Source organism: Aythya marila (genome assembly GCF_965140915.1).
Source record: "Aythya marila genome assembly, chromosome: 7".
Lineage (NCBI taxonomy): Eukaryota > Metazoa > Chordata > Aves > Anseriformes > Anatidae > Aythya > Aythya marila.
The window spans coordinates 26512949-26536482 of record NC_139048.1 but is presented as its reverse complement, the minus strand read 5'-3'; the positions used below and the strand labels follow the sequence as shown (position 1 = coordinate 26536482).

The 23534-nt window shown below is 34.9% G+C and overlaps 1 protein-coding gene across 1 annotated transcript in view; it reads right to left on the bottom strand.

Moving 5' to 3' along the window:
* Window positions 1-211: 211 nt before the first annotated feature.
* Window positions 212-23534, bottom strand: part of SH2D4B (SH2 domain containing 4B) — a gene marked incomplete at both ends in the record, with an annotated part of 63236 nt that continues 39913 nt past the window's right edge. The window contains 2 exons of the mRNA XM_082765069.1: window positions 212-304; window positions 3361-3581. Of these exons, the coding sequence (XP_082621195.1) occupies window positions 212-304; window positions 3361-3581 (314 nt within the window). The remainder of the gene's footprint in view (window positions 305-3360; window positions 3582-23534) is intronic.

The window sequence follows — 23534 nt, the reverse complement described above, 5'->3', positions numbered from 1 at the left end:
CTGACAGTAAATTCTCATCTTCAGAATATTAGCAATATGAATAATAATGATAATTCAGATGTGAAACAGAAATATTTTAGGTCTTCTAATGAGGATATTTATTTTGGCCACAAAACTAGTGGCTTTGAAAGTTTTTTAATTACTTTTCAGTGTTTACTTTTGTAGCTATCTATTACTGTAGCTATCCAAAACACATTACTGTTAGTCCTGGTTACTCGAATAAAGGGCTGTAGTCTGGTGGATTCTTCTGCTGTCCACATGGTTCCAGTAGTAGCTCCCCACCTGAGGATGTGATGATTTCTTCCTAAAAAGATACAACCAATTAGAATATCATTCACAGATGTCCAAGCCTTTCCCTGTCTTTCAAGAAAATAAACCAATACCAATAAAAAAATAATAATAATAAAAAACCACACTCCACTGTAATTGGTAATTGATTACAAGCAATACTTGATAAAATAAGTAAAGACAGAAAAGGGATCCTATCAAGTACTCATTTTCTTCATGCTTTGTTTATTTTGTATTCATGCTGGTAGTAACTTGGGCTAGTATCAAATAGTGAAATCAAATAGTTGTTATACAAAAAAAGGTTGTGATTTGACTTACCTGTAAGTTGCTATATTAAGAAAAAATCTATAGATGCCTGTAAAGGGTGTTCTCAGTGGTTAATTTAACACACATGCCAGTCCTACTATGCTACTTCCATAGTGGGTGGGATAAAAGAAGCTTCCCCAGGTGGACTGAGGAAGAGCTCTATATTGAGCGCTCACACACAACAGTAACAGCTTTTTGGCTGATTACAGAAAGTTGAAAGATATTAGCCTTGCTAAGGTAAATGTTTTTTTTTTACAATGTTTTTACATTTTGTTTTTTACAAATGCTTTTTACAAATAGCATCTCTTCTCATAAATTAAATACCCCCAAAAAAAAATCTTACTAGAAAACTAGAGAACTTGGTCTTTGCGCTACTTCTAGAGTAACAACAATTCTGTTTGTTGTTGTTGTTTTGTGTGGTCTTTGTTTGTTTTTTTTATATAGAAGTTTGAGATCTACAGATGCACCAAAATGAGTCAGAATTCAGAATATTATTGACTACAATAGCATAAAGTTTGATCCAAATTTTGGGCCTAAAACTTTCAAAAGGCATCTAGTTTCCATTAAAAAATACAATGGATATTCAGTGCCTGATTTCCTCAGGACACATGCAGTTGTCATTCTTTCACTCACCAGGCTAACTTCAGAAAGTTATTATTCAAATTAAATACTTTTGTGAAAATTATGAGGAAGTAAATACAAAGATTTAGCAATTATGTTGGATGTGTTATTCCTGCCTTCTCAAAAGTACTTAAATGCAAATAGAAAACGAGCATTCACACTCACTTCTGTAAGAATTTTGTTCTTCCAGCTAATGGTTACCATCCCTTATATGTGTCAGCTGAATGACCTATTCTAATTCTTTATTTTTTTTTTAACTGAAATGAAGCAGTAGTAGATGAATAAATATAAGCACCTGAAAATAAATAAATAAATAAATAAAAGTAGTTATGTCAGCCCTGCTTATTTTGCTTGAAAGTGAAAAGGAACCCTCAGTTCAGATATCTTATGGTTTGGGGAGCTATACTCTTGCCAAAAACAGCAATGAGTAAGTAGCATTTTTTCCAAACAGCATAGCAATAGCTGCATGAGAGAGTGTGTCCATTATGCAATCATTTACATCAAGTGGTGGAGTCACCATCCCTGGAAGTCTTTAAAAGATGTTTAGATGTAGAGCTTAGGGATATGGTTTAGTGGGGACTGTTAGTGTTAGCTCGGAGGTTGGACTCAATGATCTTGAGGTCTCTTCCAACCTAGAAATTCTGTGATTCTGTGAAGATTGCGTAGCTGATTACCAGAAAAAACACCTGAGTGAGGGAATAAGATGCCTACTGAAATAGTCAAAGAGACGAATTTTAATGTAACTATTAAGTTAAACAGTTAAAAGAGAACTGTGTGGAGACATTAAACACAAAGCAGTTCCTCTGATAACTGTTAACTATTATCAGGGGATACCTAAGAAACTTTTTTTTTTTTTTTAAACATCATAATCTAAAAGCTGTTCAGCTTCTGTCAAGTCTGTAAATAGATAGGTTTCTGGTACAGTGATTGCCTAGGATGAGAAAAGCTGTGATGAAAACAGGACAAACTAATCTTTTTCAGCCAACCTGAATGAGTTTGGGATTTTCTGCCCTTGATTCATTTATCTTTTGATTTGGTCACCTAAAAATCCTATTTAAGTAGTGACTATGTATGTTTTTATGAAGGATGTCATGTCATAATCCTTTTTCCTTTATGAAATGTAAATTCTGAGAAAGTCAGCTTCATTTTGTTAAATAAAATTACAAAAAAGTTGACTTACAGTATTATACTGCTAATAACAATTGCAGTATAAGGATTACAGCTGGAAGAAATGTTGCAAACTAGCTGGAATAACAGAGAGATTTAGAAAAGAATGGAAATTAGAAGAAATATAATCTCTGCTTAGTGTCTGAAAGACTGAATATTGGAAAAAATAAATGCTGTGAAGAAAAGGCAGGGGAAAAAAAAAAAAAGAAGAAAAAAATAATTAGTTTGAAATGAGAGTGACAAAAGGGTGAAAAAAAATGAAATGCAGAGAAATCTTGAAAAAAAAAGATCAAGAGAAATTGTAAGGGTGGCTAAGGGAGAAAAGCAACATGAAGACAACCTATACCATCAGAAACAGTGCTCCTATTTAGTCTCCATCTGGTAAACAGGAAACAAAGAGGCAAAGTAATTCAAGCACATCTAAACTCACCAGAGACTTCAAGCAAATTACTCTCATAAGATTGTTTTGGATACTAAGGAACAACCCTTTGCACATCCCAACAAGAGAAAACCTGCATATTCCCTTCTTTCCCATAGTGCCCTGCTCCTATGATTTTGCACATTACAGCCTTCACATCAAAGGCTGAAGAATGTTGAAATTTCATTAAAAGACCTTTCCTGTGGTATCGCCAATCCAATTTTATAAAGCAAAGAGGCTCAAAAAGTGTTAGCTCTGTCAGCCCTTATTAATTCATTTTTATCCCATGAAAGCATACATCGCATAAGAATCTGCTTAGAAGGGAACACAAATAAATACTGAAGCTTTTGAAAGAAAGGGAGAAGCCTTCTGATTCACTGCAACAGAAGACAGACACAAACTATAAATGTTACAGCTAGGCTTACTCTAGAATACATACGTATATTCTTTTCCCCACTATCGTTACTTCTACTTTCCAGTGTGGTTTCAAATTACACAGTTCATCTTTAAATTATTAATCCCTTCCACTCAGCTATTGATCTCTACCTAGCAAGTGTTACCTTGTGAAAATCAATAAGATCTGTCAGTGTTGCATGTCGGTTTGGATCTACCCCCAAGAAGCTGTAGAAATCCCCTGAAGCATCAACCAAGAAATGTTTGAACCCACTTTGCTGGCGATAAGACAACGCATAGCCCCAGATTTTCTCACTGACTCGCACCAGGAATGTTCCTTCAGATTTATTCATCAACAACTCTTCTGCCTCCTGGCGGCTGATAATACCTGGCAATGAATAAAATGTATAGTTATGAAGACAACAACTCCAGCAGAGCTTAGTAGATCAAATGAAACAAATTCAGAGCACAAGTGAAACTGAAATTGTCTAACTTCTTAATATTAAAATGTTTATAGGAGGAGTTACAGCTCTGAAGACTACATAATTGTTACCTGCTTTTGAAGGGTAGCTATATGAGTTGTGATGATGCCCTTTGGGATACGCATTTTAATTATCTGATTAAAAATTTCTTTTTCCTACCTTACCACCTTTTCAAAGGAAACGCGTTAAACACAACTGGCATATCAGACAGGTGAATTCTGTACAAGGGACCCCTTAGCAGTAGTAGCATAGTTTTACATTGCAATTTGAACTCACAATACCTTGCTGATATTTGCAATTGTACTGCACTACTTCTGACTGTGTTGCTTTCCACCTGTTTTATCAGGTCCTAAGGAAGGAACGTGACACCAGTGCCAGAAGAAAATGTATTTTTCTGGTTTTGTACATAAATACACACAAACATCCATAAATGCACATAGATAAATTGGAGCACAAAGAAATCAAATGCTGCAGCTAACAGAGCTGTTAACAGAGGTTAATATGTTAGATTATCTATTCACAGGCTTGCATCTCTAGGAAATACTGTTACAGAGGTAAAGAAGAAACAAAGATCACAGTCCTTCCTTTCTGGGACATTTCAGGCTTAATTTCAGAGTAATAATTCTTCTCTAGTTAATGTAATTGTAGCCACTGACCAAAGAGGAGTACCCATTTTGTGTGGAGTACCAACACTAAGGACTGGAAGTTGTATTTGTTAACCAGAGTTGAGCTAGTCTTCAAAGTTCATAATGAATAATAATGAGTTATGCACCTCGCTCTAGGACAAGATAAGACAATTCTGTGGGTTTTCTTATGGTACACAGCTGTCTTCCTGCTGTTGATGCTGTTTTTTCTATAAGCCAACTTACCTTTCTAAGACAGCCTATTAGGTAACAAAGTCTTTCCTCATATCCTTGTCACCAAGTAGTTTATGTCCTCCCCCAAATTCATTCCTTTGCTATCTGATAAACTTACTTGTCAGGGCAAAAGAAGGATTATAAATTCCGATTTTTAGAGTAAAGCAAGGAATAAAGTTTAACAGAAGCAGAGCTTTCAAGAAAAAATTTCATTGCTTTTTTTTTTTTTTCTTCCCTTTCTTATCCTAGGATATAACACTGAAGTTGCTGTTACTTCTGCCTGCATACAGGGTACAAGATATAAACCTTGAAGAACAATGCAAAAAGTGTGATCAGAATTGCACCCAGCACTGAACCATGCCTTACCATCCACCTAGAGAGCTTGGTTCCAATTTGTCTGTTAGGCCTAGAAGATGATAAGCTCATGTCTCATAATTATCTGTAAAATATCAGATGCTCATTTTAATCAGGAACAGATGTTGAATTAGGCCATCCTGGATGTAAACATGGCACAAATGTCAATAAATTATATATGTACATGTTCCAAAGTTATTTTCTGTGAGGCTAAACTTTCTCGAAGCTATACATGTAATATTTAAGGGAACTGTTTGTCATCATAGAATTCTACGCACATCCCAGTGAGCGTTCCATGGAGTCCCAGTACCGAAAGCCACATTGTTTTAGTGTAATAGTAACCATATCTCAGGAATTGCCAATTAGTACAAAGGAGGGCCTACCTGAAAAAAAACAAACTGCAGGATGCTCAAATTAAGCCCACACAGAAAATTTTGCCTCTGAGAGATGTACGAAGGAACTAAGGAGATCTGGATCCTAAAAGCAAGCTCTGTGACATTAAGATAGAAAAGATCTTCCTCATTCAGTTTTTATCTACTTTGAGGCAATGAATTTCTTTTACAGTTTTACTTGGTACAACGATAAACATGACAAGGGCTAAATCCCAGTGGGACTCAGAGGTTCCTACTGAAGTATCATCAGTACCAAGAAGAAACATAGAAACATACGCTCTGCTAAATGAGGTACTGTTCTACTTTCTGGAGGATATTACATCATATTTGCACCAGACATGCAAAACAGGCAGTAAACATGCAAACATATGCATTTGTTTAGAAACAGCATGCAATTGTTCAGTCATCAGTGTCAATTACTGCACTTTGCAAAACTAAAAACAGATTTATTGGAAGAATTCCAAGATGAATTGTTAAAAATAACTCAAACTCTGTTCAAATGAAAAGACAGTACTAGTTTGAATCCATATGATACAGCACATTATGCAAAGCTGTAGACCAAGTGCCACATGCCAAGAAATGAAACTATTTGTTAAGACAAATATCCATTTTTCTGTCAATTTGACCTAATTTGAACATACATTGGAAACTTTTTATTGTGATAACAATGACTACTTCCTTGAAACATCTCTTCTAGAAACACACTTGAATGAGCAACACCGTAACAAGCTCACAGCACTCAATGGTCCAGGAAAGAATAAACAGTTCCATCAGCAGCAAATGGTATATTAATTGCAGTAGTCAATATTTATACTGTAATTCTAGACTAAAAATATGCTGATAACTTTTGGTGTAGGAACTAGATGCTGTTACAACTACCCCTTCTCTAAGACTTAGCAGTGGCAGAATGGTTATGCAGCACTGAAAAGGAATGAGTTGGCCTAGACAATTTGGCAGCTATAAGAATCAGGTTTTGTAAAGACAAAACAAAACAAAAACTAGTTTGTATTATACAGTGAACATTATTCTCAGGGCATTTCTAGAGTTTGAATGACCATCACTATCAGGCATATTCATTTAGCATTGGTTAGTTTAATACTAAACAATCTGTTCACCTGCTCTCAACTCCCACCAGTAGAGCTAAAACACTGCAGGCTTCCACATGATGTTATCTTCTTTTCCAGAATGTATTTTTGTTCTGGGCACTTTATGTCATTGAGTAGGTGAGAAATGTTACGTTGCTCACAGACAAGTTCTTTTTTCTTTTATTCTCTTTTTTCCTAAAGATGGTGTAATAAATTATCAGCCAGATGCTTTTTTCCCTTTTTCTCTCCTGGCTCTGTTAACAGCTCATGAGAAACCATTTCCTTCTCCCTGCTCCTCTCTTTATCTCCCCATTATTTTATTATCCGGTTCAATTCTACAGTGGGTGGGGATTGCAGCACTGAGTCTCACTCCACCCTTTCAAAAACATTATACTATTCTCAAGACAACTGAAAAAAGAGTGGCAGTGTGCTGACTCCTGAGAGGGCTGTAGAGAAATAAACAACATCTGTGAAACCCCTACATGAACACTTAAAATTGTTTGAACTGAAGTCAAGAAACTTTGGTTTCCCAAGGCTCTGGTAAGAGGTTTAGAATCACCAGCCCCCTTATTTGTGTTAGTTAGGATATTAATTGGAAGTATTATCTGGAAAAAGAAACCACTGGTGCTTTGAAAGCTTTTTTTTTTTTTTTTTTTTTCTCTCTAATTCTTGCTAATCTCTTTTAAAAAAGGGAAAAAAGGCAACTTTTTCAGCTGGTGTAAAGCAGAAGTGCTCTATTTATTTTAAACTATTGCAAATAACATTAAGAATTCCATTTATTTATGCCAGTTGATTTGGCACACAATATCAAAAATAGTACTCCTTTCAACTTTGCAAAACAGTCATTTAAAAATATACTTCATGATCAATCAATCTATCTGTATCACCATTTTAACTTTTTATGTGGCCAAATACATAACAGTGTACTTGAACAGAAGTTAGCTACCCCACTGAAACTCACTTCAGTACCTCCCTTACATGTTCTACCTGTCACGCCAAATAATTTCTCTCAGAAAATGCACGCTGGCGTTGTCTATAGGAAATTGCAGACGAGCAGTAGGATTTTGACCGGGAGAGGATTAAAGGTGTAACTAACTCCTCTCAGAAACAGTGAAATCCTAGCAGCTGCCTTTATTTTTAGCTCCCTACCCCCAGATTCACTGCATGTGTCCATCATATCACACGTGTCTACATGTCCGCTTTAAACGTTCTGGTGTTGTAGTTCTTTGAAACAAACATTTGGTGTCCTTAATGAGAGAACAATATTTCTAAAGACAGCTATTTCAAATCATAAGACAGATAGTTATTCATCATTAATTGATCTGTTCCTAATTAACAACTTGTTTTTTAAATACAGCACCTATAAGGACAATTTGTAGATGATAGGCAAATCTTAACATTTTTGCTGTAATCATGTTCTTTTAAATGCCACCAGTTTCTATTTTAAAAAAAAAAAAAAAAAAAAAGAGGAAAAAGAGGAAAAAGAACATCCTAATATTTAGAGTATAGGAGTATACAAGCATACTAAGCTCACATGACAACTGCAGAGTCCATTATGAGTTTGGTGGGCACAGCCGAGGAATTTTGATGTTCCCTTCAAGTTTATAGAAGTCTCAATAGCAAGAAAATACTATTCTGAAATATTATGGAGTGACACTTCAGCTTCCCACTCCTCTCAGTATTATCCTACATATATCCTTGAGTGAAATTCAGGACATGAAATACATAAATATTTTTTCAGATAATGCCATAACAAACACAAATCCAAATGAAAAAAAGCTGATAAACTTTTCCAAGAAGGCAAGACTATATACTACAAATCTAAAATTGTTTTTTGAATATACTGATAAGTCACATCATGTCCACTCTTGTGACCTTCCGGTGACCTTATGTACCCTGTGTTATAACAATGTCAATATATAAACATAGTTAGTTTGGTCTTAATGATCAATACATTTTAAATATGCATATATGCATTTATACGAACCGAGAGGTTGACTGAGATTAGAGAGACAGCAGGTACAAACACAGCTCAGAAGCGTTCATTTACTCCCCTGCAATAGAAATTATGTGTTTAGCTGATGTTTTCCCTCCTTTTGAATATTTTTTCATTAGCTTGATCTCAAACACTCTAGTGTGTGAGATTTTACTCAGGGCAAAAGCATCACAAATGTAGGCATAAATAAATATTAATGAGATCATTCATGCCAAAAGTGCTTTCATGATCATTATGAAAAGCCTTCTATTTCATACAAAATTGATTTGTTGAACAATTATGAATATTCACAGGTAATCAATGAATAGGAAAGAGACTCATCCTGTTTACACAACTTAAGACATCTAACCAGGGAAGTGTGTGATTTAGGTCACCACTCAAAATTAGGAGGAAGATCCAAAACACAGAGAAGCTAATACTAATATTTCTTTTGTCATCAGTGGGATTAGATCAAAGTCTATATGAATATAAATATTCATGGCAATCATTACATGAATAATTCACATACTAAACTTCACACAGACACATTACATCTTGAGCAAGTGTACACAATAAATAAATGAGTAAACACAAGGAAATATGAAGAATTAGCAGATAACTCCCAAATAATGTAAAGGGCTATATTTGTCCAATTATGCAGGCAGGTCTAAATTGTAACTTGAGAGAAAGTAATTGAATGACATAAGGGCAAGAAGTATCAGTTTGCTAAGCACTTGCCAATTTTTTTTTTTTCTTTTCTGTAACTGAAAAACAGAGCTGGACAAACATACCAGTAGAACTATACCAGTGGAATAAAATAGTAACGAGCCAACCTACTTGGGACTTTATGAATAAAGGCAACTATTCTTGAAAGAAATCCTGAGAAAAATAAACAGAAGTTCAGAAGGATGAATCCTACTGCAGCTAGTATGGTTTTAGATGAGCCTACACAGGTTCACTTGTTCATACTGTTTAGTAAAAAATATAGCATAGTAAATAAAAATCAAAATACAAGTTTGAAAGGTAGTTCTACTAGAATAAAAAAAAAAAAAAAAAAAAAAAAAAAAAAAAAAAAATTTTGAGCTCTTATATTCCTTGTAAATTTACATCTTTACATCTTTATTGGCAATACTTTTATATCAGTTCCACATGGTTTTATATGTTCTTCCTTACTTGGTTTTGTTCTGTTACTAACCTGCATTTTATACAACATACATTGACAAACCCATCCTAAAAAGATGTTTTCAAGGATGGACTCATTCAGATATTGAACACAAGGAAAAAAGAATTTTATGTCACAAAGCCTGACAGACTATAATTACAAAGAAAATACAGAGAAAAAGAACATAAATATTGACAAATAATTTGTAGGAATTAATTTGCATTTCTTCATTCCAAATTTCAACTTATCTTACACAGCTTATCAGAAGGATTTCAACAGGTGCTTTCCAGATTCATCTGAGAGTCCCAGGCTATTTTAGCAAGTACCTGTGATAGGTACTTTCTATGATCCATGATGGCATCCATAAAGGCATCCCTTTAGCAAGCAAGATCTGACAAAAAATGGGAAGTCTCTCATGTTAATAAAAAAGTAGACCCATCCATTTCATAGAAGTATAAATTATAGAGAAGCAATTTTTATTTTTAAATTACATTACTTAAAATTGAGAATATAATAAAAATCACAATCGTGCTTCAAAATGCAACAGTAAAAGGAAAATATCCATCCAGTACTTGAGACAACAGTCTGTATTAAAAAGTAGTACAAAATAATGAAGTACACTGTGATTGTACCTATGTTAAAGTGCTAGAATCTGTATTTGCAGCAAAGCAGCAGTAGCACCAGAAAGTGTAGAGATTTTAAAAAGGATATAGCCTTAGCAATGTAAACTTCCTTCTGTCAGTGGTAGGAAAAGTTCAGTTTGTGTACTCAGTGTATAGTTAGGGCTAAAAAAGAAACCTGAGGCATTCTACAACCCCAAGTGTTACAACCACTCCCTCTTTTTTTCATTTGGAACCCGTGTTGCAGCAGTGCCACAAGCTCTCCAGAAGAATCTCTTGTTCTCTCCCCATAAGACTCCTGGCTGAGTAGAGCTGTCCGACAGGCTGCGGAAGCATGGCAGGATTTGCATAAACCACTATCAGAAAGTGCAAGAACAGCTTGCAAGCATACAAGTCTATGAACCTAATGGAAGGGGGTCACGGATTCAAAGGCAGATACACACCAGTAACAACCACTAGCTAAGATGGAAACTGAAACTGGGGAACTAAAGTCTAGAATATATATATATGTCTAGAATATAAAGTGAAAATATGAGTATATAAGTATATATTTCCCCTAAATTCCCTAATAAGGTGGGAAACAAAAGGCCTGAAACTAATGTTTGGATTCATGACACTAACTACCAGGGGTCTGGCCTAGGAGAAGTTGAAAAATCCAGCTCCTTCAGTCACTCAGAAATACCAAAAGAATAAAAGCAGGGAAGGTGAAGTGATTACTTCCCTGCAGTGCAAGAACTAGAGCAGCTATAGTTTATGCTCTCAAAAAAAGCAATTTCTATATCACTCAAAGCAATAGTTTCCACATGTTGACTTTTTCAATTCTCTCCCACGGGTGTAAGTCCATAGTAGAACTCTTAAGTTAACTGAACATACTTATTGGGGTGCACTGAGAAGGGCACAATTCATCAACAAACTATGATGTTTAGAATTAATTCCTTATTTTATCCTTGAGACTACCAGTGTCACATAAAATTTAAGAACTTTGTTATCGGTTATGATGGCTTACGGACTGATCTGCAACTGAAATAGCCAGAGGATAATATACATATATAGGTCACACCTTCTCATTTCTCAAGCATTTACGTCAGAAATAGCATGCATAATTAAATATACGCACAAATATTTGCAGCGATAGGATCTTACAGTGTGTCAGCTTATTAAAAAGGCTTATTCTCTCCTTCTTCCTTTTAAAGTCTCAGTGCTTTTTTGGATGGTGCAAGAAAGCAAATAGTGAAAGAAGAGATCAATAGTATTGTGTGAAAAAGCTATGGCTGAGAGATAACAATAGTTCTGACTTTTCTGTTCCAGAATAGAAGCAATAACGTCTGAAAAGCAAAGCAGGGGAGTAAATCAAAGACTGATGGTAACAGAAACAAAGCTGTTGAAGTTATTCACCATCTGCTGTTAATGCAGGATAAACTCACATGGGACTAGGTCTTCAAAAGTGTTCTGTTCCCATTTAGGCATCAAAATAAATGTCCAGGTTTAAAATAATAATAATAAATAAACAAAATAAAAAGCACAGAAGCAATGGTTGTTTTTTTTTTTGTTTTTTTTTTTTTGTCTGTTTTTTGTTTTTTCAAAACCTGGACACAATCGTTACAAGAAGAGCCCAAAAGTCAAGGGGTACAGAGTTCCTATGAAATGGTTTTCTGTCTTACAGTTGGTGAGAATGCAAAGATTATTTGCTGTGCTGCATGTTTGTAACCTGAATTTAAGTACCAGTAAATGGAATAGTGTCCATAAGTGTCCCAAGTATGACTCTCTGTACTGATAATAGAGAAAAGGTGGGCAATAGGTCACAAAAAGTAAAAGCTAAAATATGCAATAAATAAATAGCAAAACTTTCCTGTTTATAGAGAAAAGCAACATATGTGGCAAATGCTGCCCATGGGATTCCACTGTCCAGCCAGGAGGGTTTGTATTTGTCTGAAAAGGGGGAAAGCTATGGTTGGTTTTTCGCAAGAGATCCCTTCAGGCAAGGATGAGGAATATTGATAATGTACCACGCTCTAAACAAGTTCTTCTTGAAGACATACGCAATGAATAGCATTATCTTGAGCCTCTACATACAGGAAGTCAATGAGAAACAGTATCAAATGTAAAAACATATAGGCCTGATGTTTTGTTTTAATAATATGGACTCATCTCTCTGTTCTGTCAGAATGAAGCAGTTCTCAGAATAGGGAAAACTCAGATCTCAGAAGCTTTCCTAATACCCTAAGGCTAAGATTCCTTAAAGCAATTAAAAAGATACTGAAATTCAGAACGAAATGGGTGTCCTCCTCCCCTGGGGATCTTGAAAATCCTGTCTAAAAGAGTAATGCAGTTATAATGGGTATTTTCCTTCAGGTTTACAGAAAATCAAATGTGCTACAACCATTGTTACCAGTGTGTCTGTCTCACAGTTAATTCCCTATGCACTTTGCTGAAAACATACCCATTAACTGTCTCCTTTAAAGTTCATTCTATATCCAAACTCTCAAATACTGTAAAAGCCCTTATACTCACTGTCAAAATATTTACACCATATTCACTTACAATCAGTGCAGCACATAAAAAATAGGCATTTGCTTTACTTGCCTGAATACACCACTGGTATAATAGAGCTATAAATTTGTCTATTAATCTCTCCTCAAAGCATAGTGTTGGCGTCTTTCTTGCCTTCCTTTCAGATCAGCATATAGACTGCATTAGCCAGGAGAAAAACAAAGATTTCAAACCATCTCTTTTCTTTGTCCATTGTTACATGTTGTCTGTCAGAGGAGAACAGAGCACAATAAAGATATTTAACCTTTTACACCTCTAAGTTTATCTCATATATATATATTTTTTGATTTTTTTCTTTAGAGATGGGCTATTATGATCTCAAATTCCTGCATTAAATCTCTGCTATTACTGCTTAACTTTTCTTATCTAAGCAGTTTCTGAAAAGTAGCTCATTTTAAAACTGGAACTGTTACCTATTCCATTTTCAACAGCTTCTCAAACCACATTTTGTGTGTGTGTGTGTGAATGTGTAGTTTTACACTCTGGTAGAGTCAATGGAAGATCAGTAATGAAGAGGTTCAAAGCACCTAAGTAGGATGCCTTATATAAACAGTGCAAATATTCTTGCTAATGGTGTTTTTCTCTTTTCTGGTAGGATGGCTGGAAAATAAAAAATGAAAGTTAAAAATAAAACAAAACAAAAATCTGTAAATGCATCCAGGCCTTTATAAGCATCCTAGATGCTGTTGTAGATACTTGACATTTCCTGCAAATAGTATGGTAAGTAAGTATATTCATGAAGATGTCTGCAAACTCCAAATAAGAAACAAACATTATCTGAGAAAATATCGGTGCACTAATCTAAATAGGGAAATTTGTTATAAATATTACTCCTGTAGGATATGCTCACCTCTTTACCATATATATGAGAGTATATTTTTATTTCTATTATATGTGAAAAAGCCAACTATACAGACTATCAATAAACTTTTGTGATAGGTGCATGATGTTACTAATGAAAAGTAAACCTTAAAACCTCACTGTATCTTTTGAAATATTAAGATTTGTATAATCAGTAAAGTGCACACAGAAATAGCTCACTAGAGCAGCCTGACAAGGTTGGATACGGTACAGTGTTGTAATAGAAAAACAAAGTGGAGCAAAGTAGCTGATTTGAGCTATGACCCTGGCTCAGCAATCAAAGAGAAACTGAGCTGTTCTGGTACAACAGTCAGTGATATTATGTTGTGTGTGAAAATTGAAATGTTTATAAGTTTTTTAGAAAGTTAGTGGCCAATATTCACCATCCTTTCTAGAGGAAGACAACATACGTGCATTCATTTAGTTTTTGTCATGCAATCAACAAAGGAAAAAAAGAAATTCTAGCTTGTGGGCATAATTTGCAAGCACATCTTCTTAATCATGTCACTTATTTATATTACTCATCTTGAAACTTCTTATTTAAATCCTCATATTTTTGTTTGCTGAATTCAAATTGCTGAATTTGAAAATGAGAGAGGAGATCTTCCAGTATGCAAATGAAATCTAAATCAAGGGAAAAGATGAGAAAGCTAATTTGTGAAAGGAGAGGATAAGAGATCAAAAGCCCTCCTGGGATCTCATGTGCTCACGACTCCAGCTATCATAAGTCCTCCATCCTCCTGCATACTTCTGAGGGCAGCATGGACATGGGAAAATATGGGAGACTGGGCTTTTATCGAACCAATCATACATAGCAAAACAAACTCTGCAGTGTGATTTTGTTTGCTTTAGATTTCAGCAAAAAGACAAAGTAGAAGAATTAGCTAAAGGTAGCCCCTTTGTAGTTCCTTCCTAGCATTGTACAACCAATTCTGACACAATACTGCCAGAATGTTGCACACTCCAGGGCGGCCTTGTGGACAAAAAACAAGAACGGTGTACAGAACAGAACTAGTATGAAACAGCCTTGGCCAGGATGGCATTCCTGCAGAGATGTTTTCATTGAATTCATTACTGACTGGTGCGTAGCTGATGAAGGAAAGTTTGGAGATACAGTTCTGAACACACACAGCATTCAGAACAGTGTGTGAGGCTTGTGGGAATTTGTTCTTGAATTAAAAGTTCATTTAAAAATTAACTTAAATATTAAAGTGGAAACCATTTGCAGTTCCATATTATCCAACACTGGACTCATTAAACATTGAAACCATTACAATCAGACTTTTGTGCAAGTTCTCCAAAGCAGCATGCACTCTGCATTTTGAACTTAGAACTCGAGATGCCTGCTCCCCCTGTGTATGTACCTTACCTTTTCATATTTTCTGCAGGTTGAAAACAGTGAGTCTGAAAAATCACAAGCATGAAAACTATATGAAAACTATACTCTCAGTCTTAGAGAATGCTTTTGAAAAACAGCCTCCTAATTCAAATATTGAAAAAGTGTCTATAAGTTTTTCTGAAAGCATGCTTTAGCCTTATTTCCATGATTTATAGCAGAGTGTTTATAAAAGACAACAGGCTTACTAGTGAAGAAGCCAGATGTTTAGTGTAAGTTCTTTTAGAATGGTATTTCAAAAGTTACAGTTATTAGAACAAAAACAATTGGGCATCCCATCACCCGACAGATGGGGAATTTCATTGGTTTTACCCCAACAAAAATTGAAATAAACCATTAGCCTTGGGGAAAAAGAAATCTAATTGATGATCCATATAGATGGATCATCATGATGGATCTAGTCAGTGGAAATACATTATTTTTATAATATTTAAAAATATCGATGCATATTCATTTTAAGCCTTGTGAAATTATAAATTAACTGAAATTTCAAAGCAAACATTTCCCATTGAGAATGAAAGTTTTTGTTTAGAAACTGACAGTATTCATTCAAATACTTTATAGTATTTCCAGAAAAAGAGATTCATCACAAAATAAAAATCACTAACACAATTTTAAAATGACAATTCTAATGTCAACAAATATTTTGGTGTTCCACAAGAAAATCTGCAGATAAATTTAAAAATCATCTAACCCAGAAAAGAGATTTGCTCAATACTGACATGAATAAATTTTTATCACATAACTATGTAGATACATCATCGACTACAATGGGCCTTAGTGTGGAAATTAGTAAGTAGGAGATGAAATAACAAGACAATAGCAGAAGAGGGCATAGGACTTAGTTGTTCACAACAAGCACTAAAGTTCCTAACTAGCCTGAGTGCACAATGCCCAGACAGAAATTTACTTTAGGGCTTATATCACAATGAATTCACAGAATTCACAGAAAGGGTCTTAACTGGATAAATTGCTTCTGAGAATGACTCTCAATATATTCCTTTATACCCCTAAGTTTTGTACTCCCAAGAACCACCTTGCTCTTTGAGTACAACACTGGAATTATTGTGCTCAAAGCCATCATAATAGTAATGTTTATAACATTTCTAAACTATCATATCCACAGGCAAGAAAATACTACATCAAAAGTTGTCCAGTTGCACTTGGTAACTACCATACATTTCAGCTCTTGCTGAAATATATATGCAACATGTCACTTCTAAAAGCACTTTGCAGTTTGGTTCAATCACCTGCTAAAGTGACACAAAATGAGTGATACTACTTTTCCTCTCTGTAGCACAAGAAGAAGAATCAAGAAGATTAAGAAAGACACAATACTAATGTTACTGAATGACTGCATCATATCACAGTATAGTCACTCAGGACATTTCTGTAAGACACAATACCATGGAAGAAACAAATCATATGTAAATATAAATAACAATAATTATATTTAATTTGCTGTCTTTTGAAACAAGTACCCATACCACAACTATATTCACTAATGCCTTTGAAATACTTTATATTCATATACACAGAGTCAAGCAGGCGTGTCACTGTTTTATGGATAACACACTATCAGAGTATTTAGGTTTTCAAGTTTTAGTTAAATACAACTTTTGCTCATTTGTTAGGTGACATATGATGTACCTAGTCAATACTAACAGTGTCTGTCAATGTTTTACATTTTGTTTTATGCTCTTTGAATGGAAAAAATGGTGAACAGTTTTATCTTCATAAAGAGGATCGGGTACCTGGAAGCCTGAAGGACTGAAGGTAAGACTATAAAAGGTTTTCTGAATACTTTGAACTGATGATATAGTACCTTGCTGAATATCAGAACAACAGATGTTTAATAGGGAAGTGAGTGTGCTCATACAGATAATATAAATTTGAAATACATTATGAAAACAAGAGGAGTTTGGAAAGGCACATGATGGCCTCTCCAGCACATACAGCTGGGACAGAAACAGTGCTGGTGCTACCTACACATGAGTTGTTGAGTTGTTCTTGCTAAGTGGAAAAAGACATCAAGTACCATTGTGGCACTGGAGAAGAAGAAAGAAAAAAAAAGGTTTAAGAGAAATAGTAAAACAAACAAACAAAACCCTGCACTGACTGTAAATCCAGGACATCCTATATCATAACTATATCATTCTCTATAACTAATTTAGGGGATTGAATGCTCCACAAAAGAGTGGAGCATTGATATGTTAAGAGCAATGTGTAAAGCAAACCACCAAAGTTGGGCTTCATTTCACAGATATTTTTTTTAAGTGTGAAAACAATTGTTAACCTAAAACATCTGTGCCCTACTGTTAGCAGTATGTTATTATCTCAGTAAAGACAACATCTTTCCCTCATTATGCTTTGCATGAAGATGTCAGAAAATATCTCCAGAGTAATTAAGAAGCACAATAGAACTTCTGTCATTTTATTTTATTGTTTCAGTTTTCTTCAGATGACTTCTCTCAATTTTGGCACAAGCAGGATTTTATCAGTTTGCCTATTCTCCCTTCATTCAACTATAAATGTACATTTAACCAGCAAGCTTTTCTTTGAAAACCAGTGCCAGAAGAAATACTTGTAACTTGCAAATATACAGGGGTTTAATTTCAACAAGAAACGCAAGTCAAGGGCAGAACTTCTGTCTAGAAGGATAAACTATGCAGTCCTTTAAAACAGTACACATATTTCACTAGCTCCAAAATAAGCATTAGTATTATTAGTGTGGAATATTTTACATCACATGTAATTTGATAATCCCTAGTTAAAAAAATAAATGCAAAAATATATACAATATATTTCCCAATTTTAGCACCATGTTCTGCTTCTAACACTACACATTTGTGTTGATATTTCTTAAGGAGTAAGGTGCTACAGGACTAAACGATATAATAAATCAACATAAACTCTGGCAGAGTGGGTAGGGCCTGATTTACTTTTGCCTTGCATGTTATGCATTCATTATTCTGGGGTGGTTTTATGATCCATTATATCCATTTTTTCCATGATGCAATTGATTACAGAAAATGCAGAAGAAAGAAAAATACAGATACTTGTCCACAGACTGGACTGAGACAACCAGTTTGACCTCAAGCAATCTGCCAAAAAGCTTTCTAATAATAACAGTAATGAATTACTAAGAATTGTAATATGCTATGATTTCATATCCGAAGGAAAAGGCACCAACATTAAGTCCTTGTGCAGATTTCCTGTGCCACTACTACTAGAGGTGTAAATACCCATGAAATGTAGCCACTAGATTTACTAAATGAAGAAGAGAAACAAATTACTTAAATAATAAGAAGCTACTGGCAAATTTCATCAAGCTAAGTGAGACAAGCTAAATGAACAAGATACTTTAATCATGAGTTAATTGCACTGGAGGCTGTATGGTGCAGAGATTGACTATAAAAAGACAATGGAAAACCAAAGCAGCCCTAGCTACATTACCACATTTTATGGGGTACTCCTGCTTTTATCAATATGTCTCCAAGAACTATAGGAGTAACCCAGAAGGGAAAAACAGTCTATTCAGTCATGAGCTAAATTATAAAAAGTGCAATTTTAATAGTTAAAACTCAAAGGCCCAGAAGTACTGGTTCTGAAGCTCACCCTCAAAAAAAAAAAAAAAAAAAAAGTCATTCTTGCTTTCTTTCCCTCTCCATACTGCTACAATTCTCATCAATGTGAGTCTCATATAAATGCAGTATCTTTCCTTTATTATGAAACCAAAGTATGTTTGAAAACAACTACAATATGTGCATAGGTTGCTCCCAGTTTTTGTGGTGAATTAAGATAAAGCCCAACACTTCAAATTTGAACTTAGAAACTGAATTCTGTCTTTTTTAGAGGACTGACATATTTTATTCCAGTGCAACAAAGTAAACAAAATATAGATTACAGCTTCAAGCAAACAGGAAATAGATCCTAAACCTATTTTGAATAAAAATGAAAAACAAACAAAAAGAAAATAAGATGTAGTAAACAAAAGCACATGTTAAAAACATACAAGGAAAACTGATCTTGCTAGTGGTAAACAGGAAGAAGACTGGATTGGTTTTAGATTAGTAGATGTCACTGATGGTTCTATGGGTCCAAACAGATTGCTCCAGCAATAATATTTACTAGACACCTACGTAAAGTACTTTCCATAATGGCAATTAATTTGTAGTCCTACCTACAACAAACATTAATCCTCACAATCACTATGGTGCAGAATGGTACAACTTTGACATGAGTAAGAACTATTAGACATTCAAAATGTGTTTGTAAGTAAAACGAAAAGCAAATATATCTGTACACCTCCATACTTAAATTTTATGCAAATGGGAACATCCTGTGTAATACAAAATGAACAGTTGCATGGGAAAGGCTTTGTAATTCTACTGATTAACACTTGTAGAGGTTATATCTGGGTTGATCATGATTAGAGCTTTCTTAGGAAGTCTTCCTGGTACATTGCTAATTTTACTGGCTTTATTTTATGCTAGTATTGATCTGTCATTCAGCACACTGGGAATGCAGTATGAATACAATTTCATTAATTCAGTAGTCTCACTGTAAGAGCATTTGCCCAATGAATAGACATTGAAACATCTAGAAGTTAATTGAGTAACATAGTAGTAAATAAAATATCACATTACTGCCTCTGACAAGCTGCTAATTTGCTAGAGTTGCTACTATTTTCCACTGGCCTTTTAATACTTGTATTGATTTGCACTGATGTACCTATCCATTTTAATTCTAATTTGCTTTTTATCTGAGCATATGAAAGTTAGATTTTGATTCTTCATAGCATCCAACAAGACTCATTGAACTTATAGTTTGACCTCCAGCTCTATAAGCAACTTTTTGATTTTGTGTCTGGCCTACACCAGCCCTGGGAAGACAGCCCAGGGCTCGCTCAGGGACCGAAATGGCATTGTCAGGGACCGAAATGGCAGGGTGCACTAAGCTCCAGCTTCTCCTTTCCCATGGTACATTTCCTTGTTCCTTATGACAAGGGCAACCGTTGCTCTATGTTCCCATCATGAAACTTAAATTCAGGAAGAACCTAGATGGTTGGCTGTAAATTGTGGAACAGATTTGTAACAATCAGACACACTATCATGAGTACACTGACATATCAGCTGCTAATGGAAATTATATAGCTCAACTGGCTCTGCAATCACCAAAACTATTGTACAGTATAAGGTGAATAAAACTTTTCAGGAGCTGTTTATGATAATGCTCTTCATTGTGAATTAGACATAGAAGAAAAGCAATTGAACACGTTCTGAATTTGTTTTCAAATATGAAAAAAAATACACACTCAAAAATAACCATTTGACCTATCACCTTTTTATAAGGAAATTAATGGATTCAAAGAGTAGGAAAATTTTACATATATACACATGGGTGTGTGCCCATTACCTGATAGTTATTAGCAAACAAATACGCCCATGATCATCTTCAAAAACACATATTTCACAGTTTTCGTTGAACATAATCTCATAGATGTTGAAGAAGCTTTCAAGATACATTTTTATGTAAACCTCATTGATTATTGTAAACCACAATGACAGAAAAGCTCACTCAATGTAAGGAGAAAAATAAAAGTCACAGTTAACACGGATCCCTAGAATTCAAAGTTTACAACTTGTCTCATAACAGATAACTAAGCAGAAAATATACTTTGTTCTTTGTTTTCAAAGCTTTTTCATAAATGCAGGAAAATCCTTTTGCCTATTCACTTTACGTAAGCTTTAAGGATGCATGTTTGTTTTATTTACAGTCAAATCTGAAATCTATGTACATTTGTGAGAATCTTCCAGATCACATCGCTATGCTTAGGAGAAATCTTCCTACTTTTTTTTTTTTTTTTTTAACTAAAAAATCATTAAAACTTTTATTGCTAAAAGGGATACAAATTTAAATCATGCTATACTTATTTTCCCAATTCAAATTAAAATAACAGTTCCAGCTAGATTTCTGCAAAGCAGTTTAATTGTGGTATTTCTGGTAAGTACTGAAGAAACTATACTTCTTTTTCCAGCTCAAAGAAAATTAAGTCAGCAATAATATTGATAACTATTTTTTCTTCTCACACACTTGAGTAGATTTGAGAACTTTAAGCTAACATTGTTAATTACAGTGCATTCTAGCTGCTTGCAACATTCTTGACTATCGATTTAGTGTACTGTTCCTCAGGGGAAAAAGTTACCTTTAATCACTCTAAGTGAACCAGACACTGAAGCATTATTGAAAGTCAAACGAGAATAACATTTGGATAGTAAAAACTTTACACCCAATGAATGTCAATATAATAACCATGTGCTGCTCTTGCAGTGATCCAGTTCTGGACATCCTCTGGGGTTTGCCCCAGTTCTGAGTCAAGCCACTGAAAAATGGCCACTAAATAGCCTCATTTCCTACATCCTGAATTAAGGTAAATGAGCAAGCAGCTAGGCTCATACTCACAGCAAGATGATCTCAGTTAGGCATTTGAAGCCACTGTGTTTGAAGTCACTGTGCTAACCTGTATAGCTGATTTTACCTCCTAAAGATTCACACATTTGTGATTTGTCAGTCCCTTTCACTGAAAGACATGGAGAAAAAAGAAGAATTGACCTTTCTGAAACTGGAGAGGGAAGAGAGGGAGGTGTCTTTCCCTTAACTTTTGCAGGGGAAGAGCAAATTTATATTCCCTGCTCTTCACCTGGTTCTGCCTCCATGCCAGCATCACATTGAGAAAGTGCACATATAGGTTAGTTGCCAACAGACTCACATAAATCTCTTTGCTTCATTTTCATATCATCTCCTACTGTTTATTTCCTGTGGTGAGAGCACTTTAAGTGTCACAGTCTGCTCCTAACTGGATGATCTAGAGTTAAGACTAACCAGCAACATAATTTTGTGCAGGTGCATGCTTTCCCCCCTTACATGCCTACACACTATACCTGCTGATAAACTGTTTGAGAGAGCTGAGTTTGCTTAGCAGGAAAATAGCATTCCTTCAAAAGAGCTGTTGATCTAATAACTTGTAATCCTTTGCCTTGAGGCTGGATCAATAGGACTGTGGTTTCAGTACTCTGTGTAGTAAGACAGAAGGACCAGTAAGAAGGCCATCTGCTGGGAAACCAGTAAAAATTTCTGACCTTTAGTCTGCAACTATTTGCTGTACTTTAAACAGAAAATACTGAATATAAAATAATATATACAGCTTGGTCAGGCATAAGCTGAAGAAGGTAAGTGGAGGCCTATAAAATTGAAAGTATTTAGTTTTAACTCTGCAGGCAAAGTAACAAGGGCTTGCAGGCACAGCTGATAAACAGTTAGATATAGACTAATAATAAGCAGGATACCAGCAATTCTTCCAAGACTAACGAGGACAGGACACCTGTGCTGTGCTCGAAGAGGTGATGTGCCAGATCCAACATTTAAAGATATGGAGTATGAGCTGAGCATCTTGGGCTGGTAACAACTGACATCTATGTGCACTTTGTGTGGGGATAAAATAACTAACCAATTAAAACAGACAGGACTGACACTGAAAAGAGAAAACATGATCCAGTGTCTAAGAAACAGACTACAGTGTACGCCAAAGGGAAGCACAGCTCAGATTCAGGGTGTTGGACAGATAAACAAGTCCTTCTGCATTCACTTTTGTCACCATAAATGGTCACTATAATTTCTTCCAGTCGTAGCATAAACCTTTGTAGACAGGAGGGCTTTTTACTTGAATCTAACCTTCCTCACGTTCTTAAAAATGCATGAGTTTTAGCCTTTATATATGTTTGTGTTTTTTTTTTCTCCCCAATAACTTTTTTTTTTTTTTTTTTAATTTTTAATAAGTGATTCTTCATTTCCAAGCACAAACAGCAGAACCTTCAGCTCAAAAATACCTCTCCTTTTTGCTTTATGTAATGAGATAAAGAAAGCCTGATTGAAGGAGCTATAGTAATAGAGAAAATGTACCCACTCATAGTCCAGTCCTATAAGGGGACACGAGACAGAACAGTAATGAAAAATACAGGTAAATACACTAAGTTACCACTGTAGCCTACTAAATGAAATCATAATCGCTCACTGTATCATGTTCTAATAGAAGCACGTGGAGAAGAAAATCTTTAAAAGTATTTTAAGTAAAGGTAGCAACAAGTCTCTGAATTGTAAACCAATTTGATTTTTAATAGCAAAATATGTTTTCCTTAAGAGATCAGTATTTTCACCCTGAAGCAAGCTCTATGAAAAAGCTGCAGGATATTTTTCACAAATACAAAGAATTCTCTGGCACAAGACTGAACTTTAAAGGACACGCATTCTTTTTTTTTTTTTTCTTTTTTCTTTATATACATATATATATATATATATATACACACACATGTATATATTAATCTTTGACTACCAGTGCACCAAGTAGGCACTGCACCTGACCAGTTTGCATCAATGAAACCATTAACACTTCAAATGTATTTGCACTCTTGTGGTCACTTATGCTTTATAACCTCTCGTTTTTAGCATCTTTCTCTGTTTGGAGAAATTGCCTTCTTCTGTCTCATCTACATCTTTAGAATATGGCTTCCAGTTAACAAGTAGTCAAGAAGGACAATGTATTGTAAA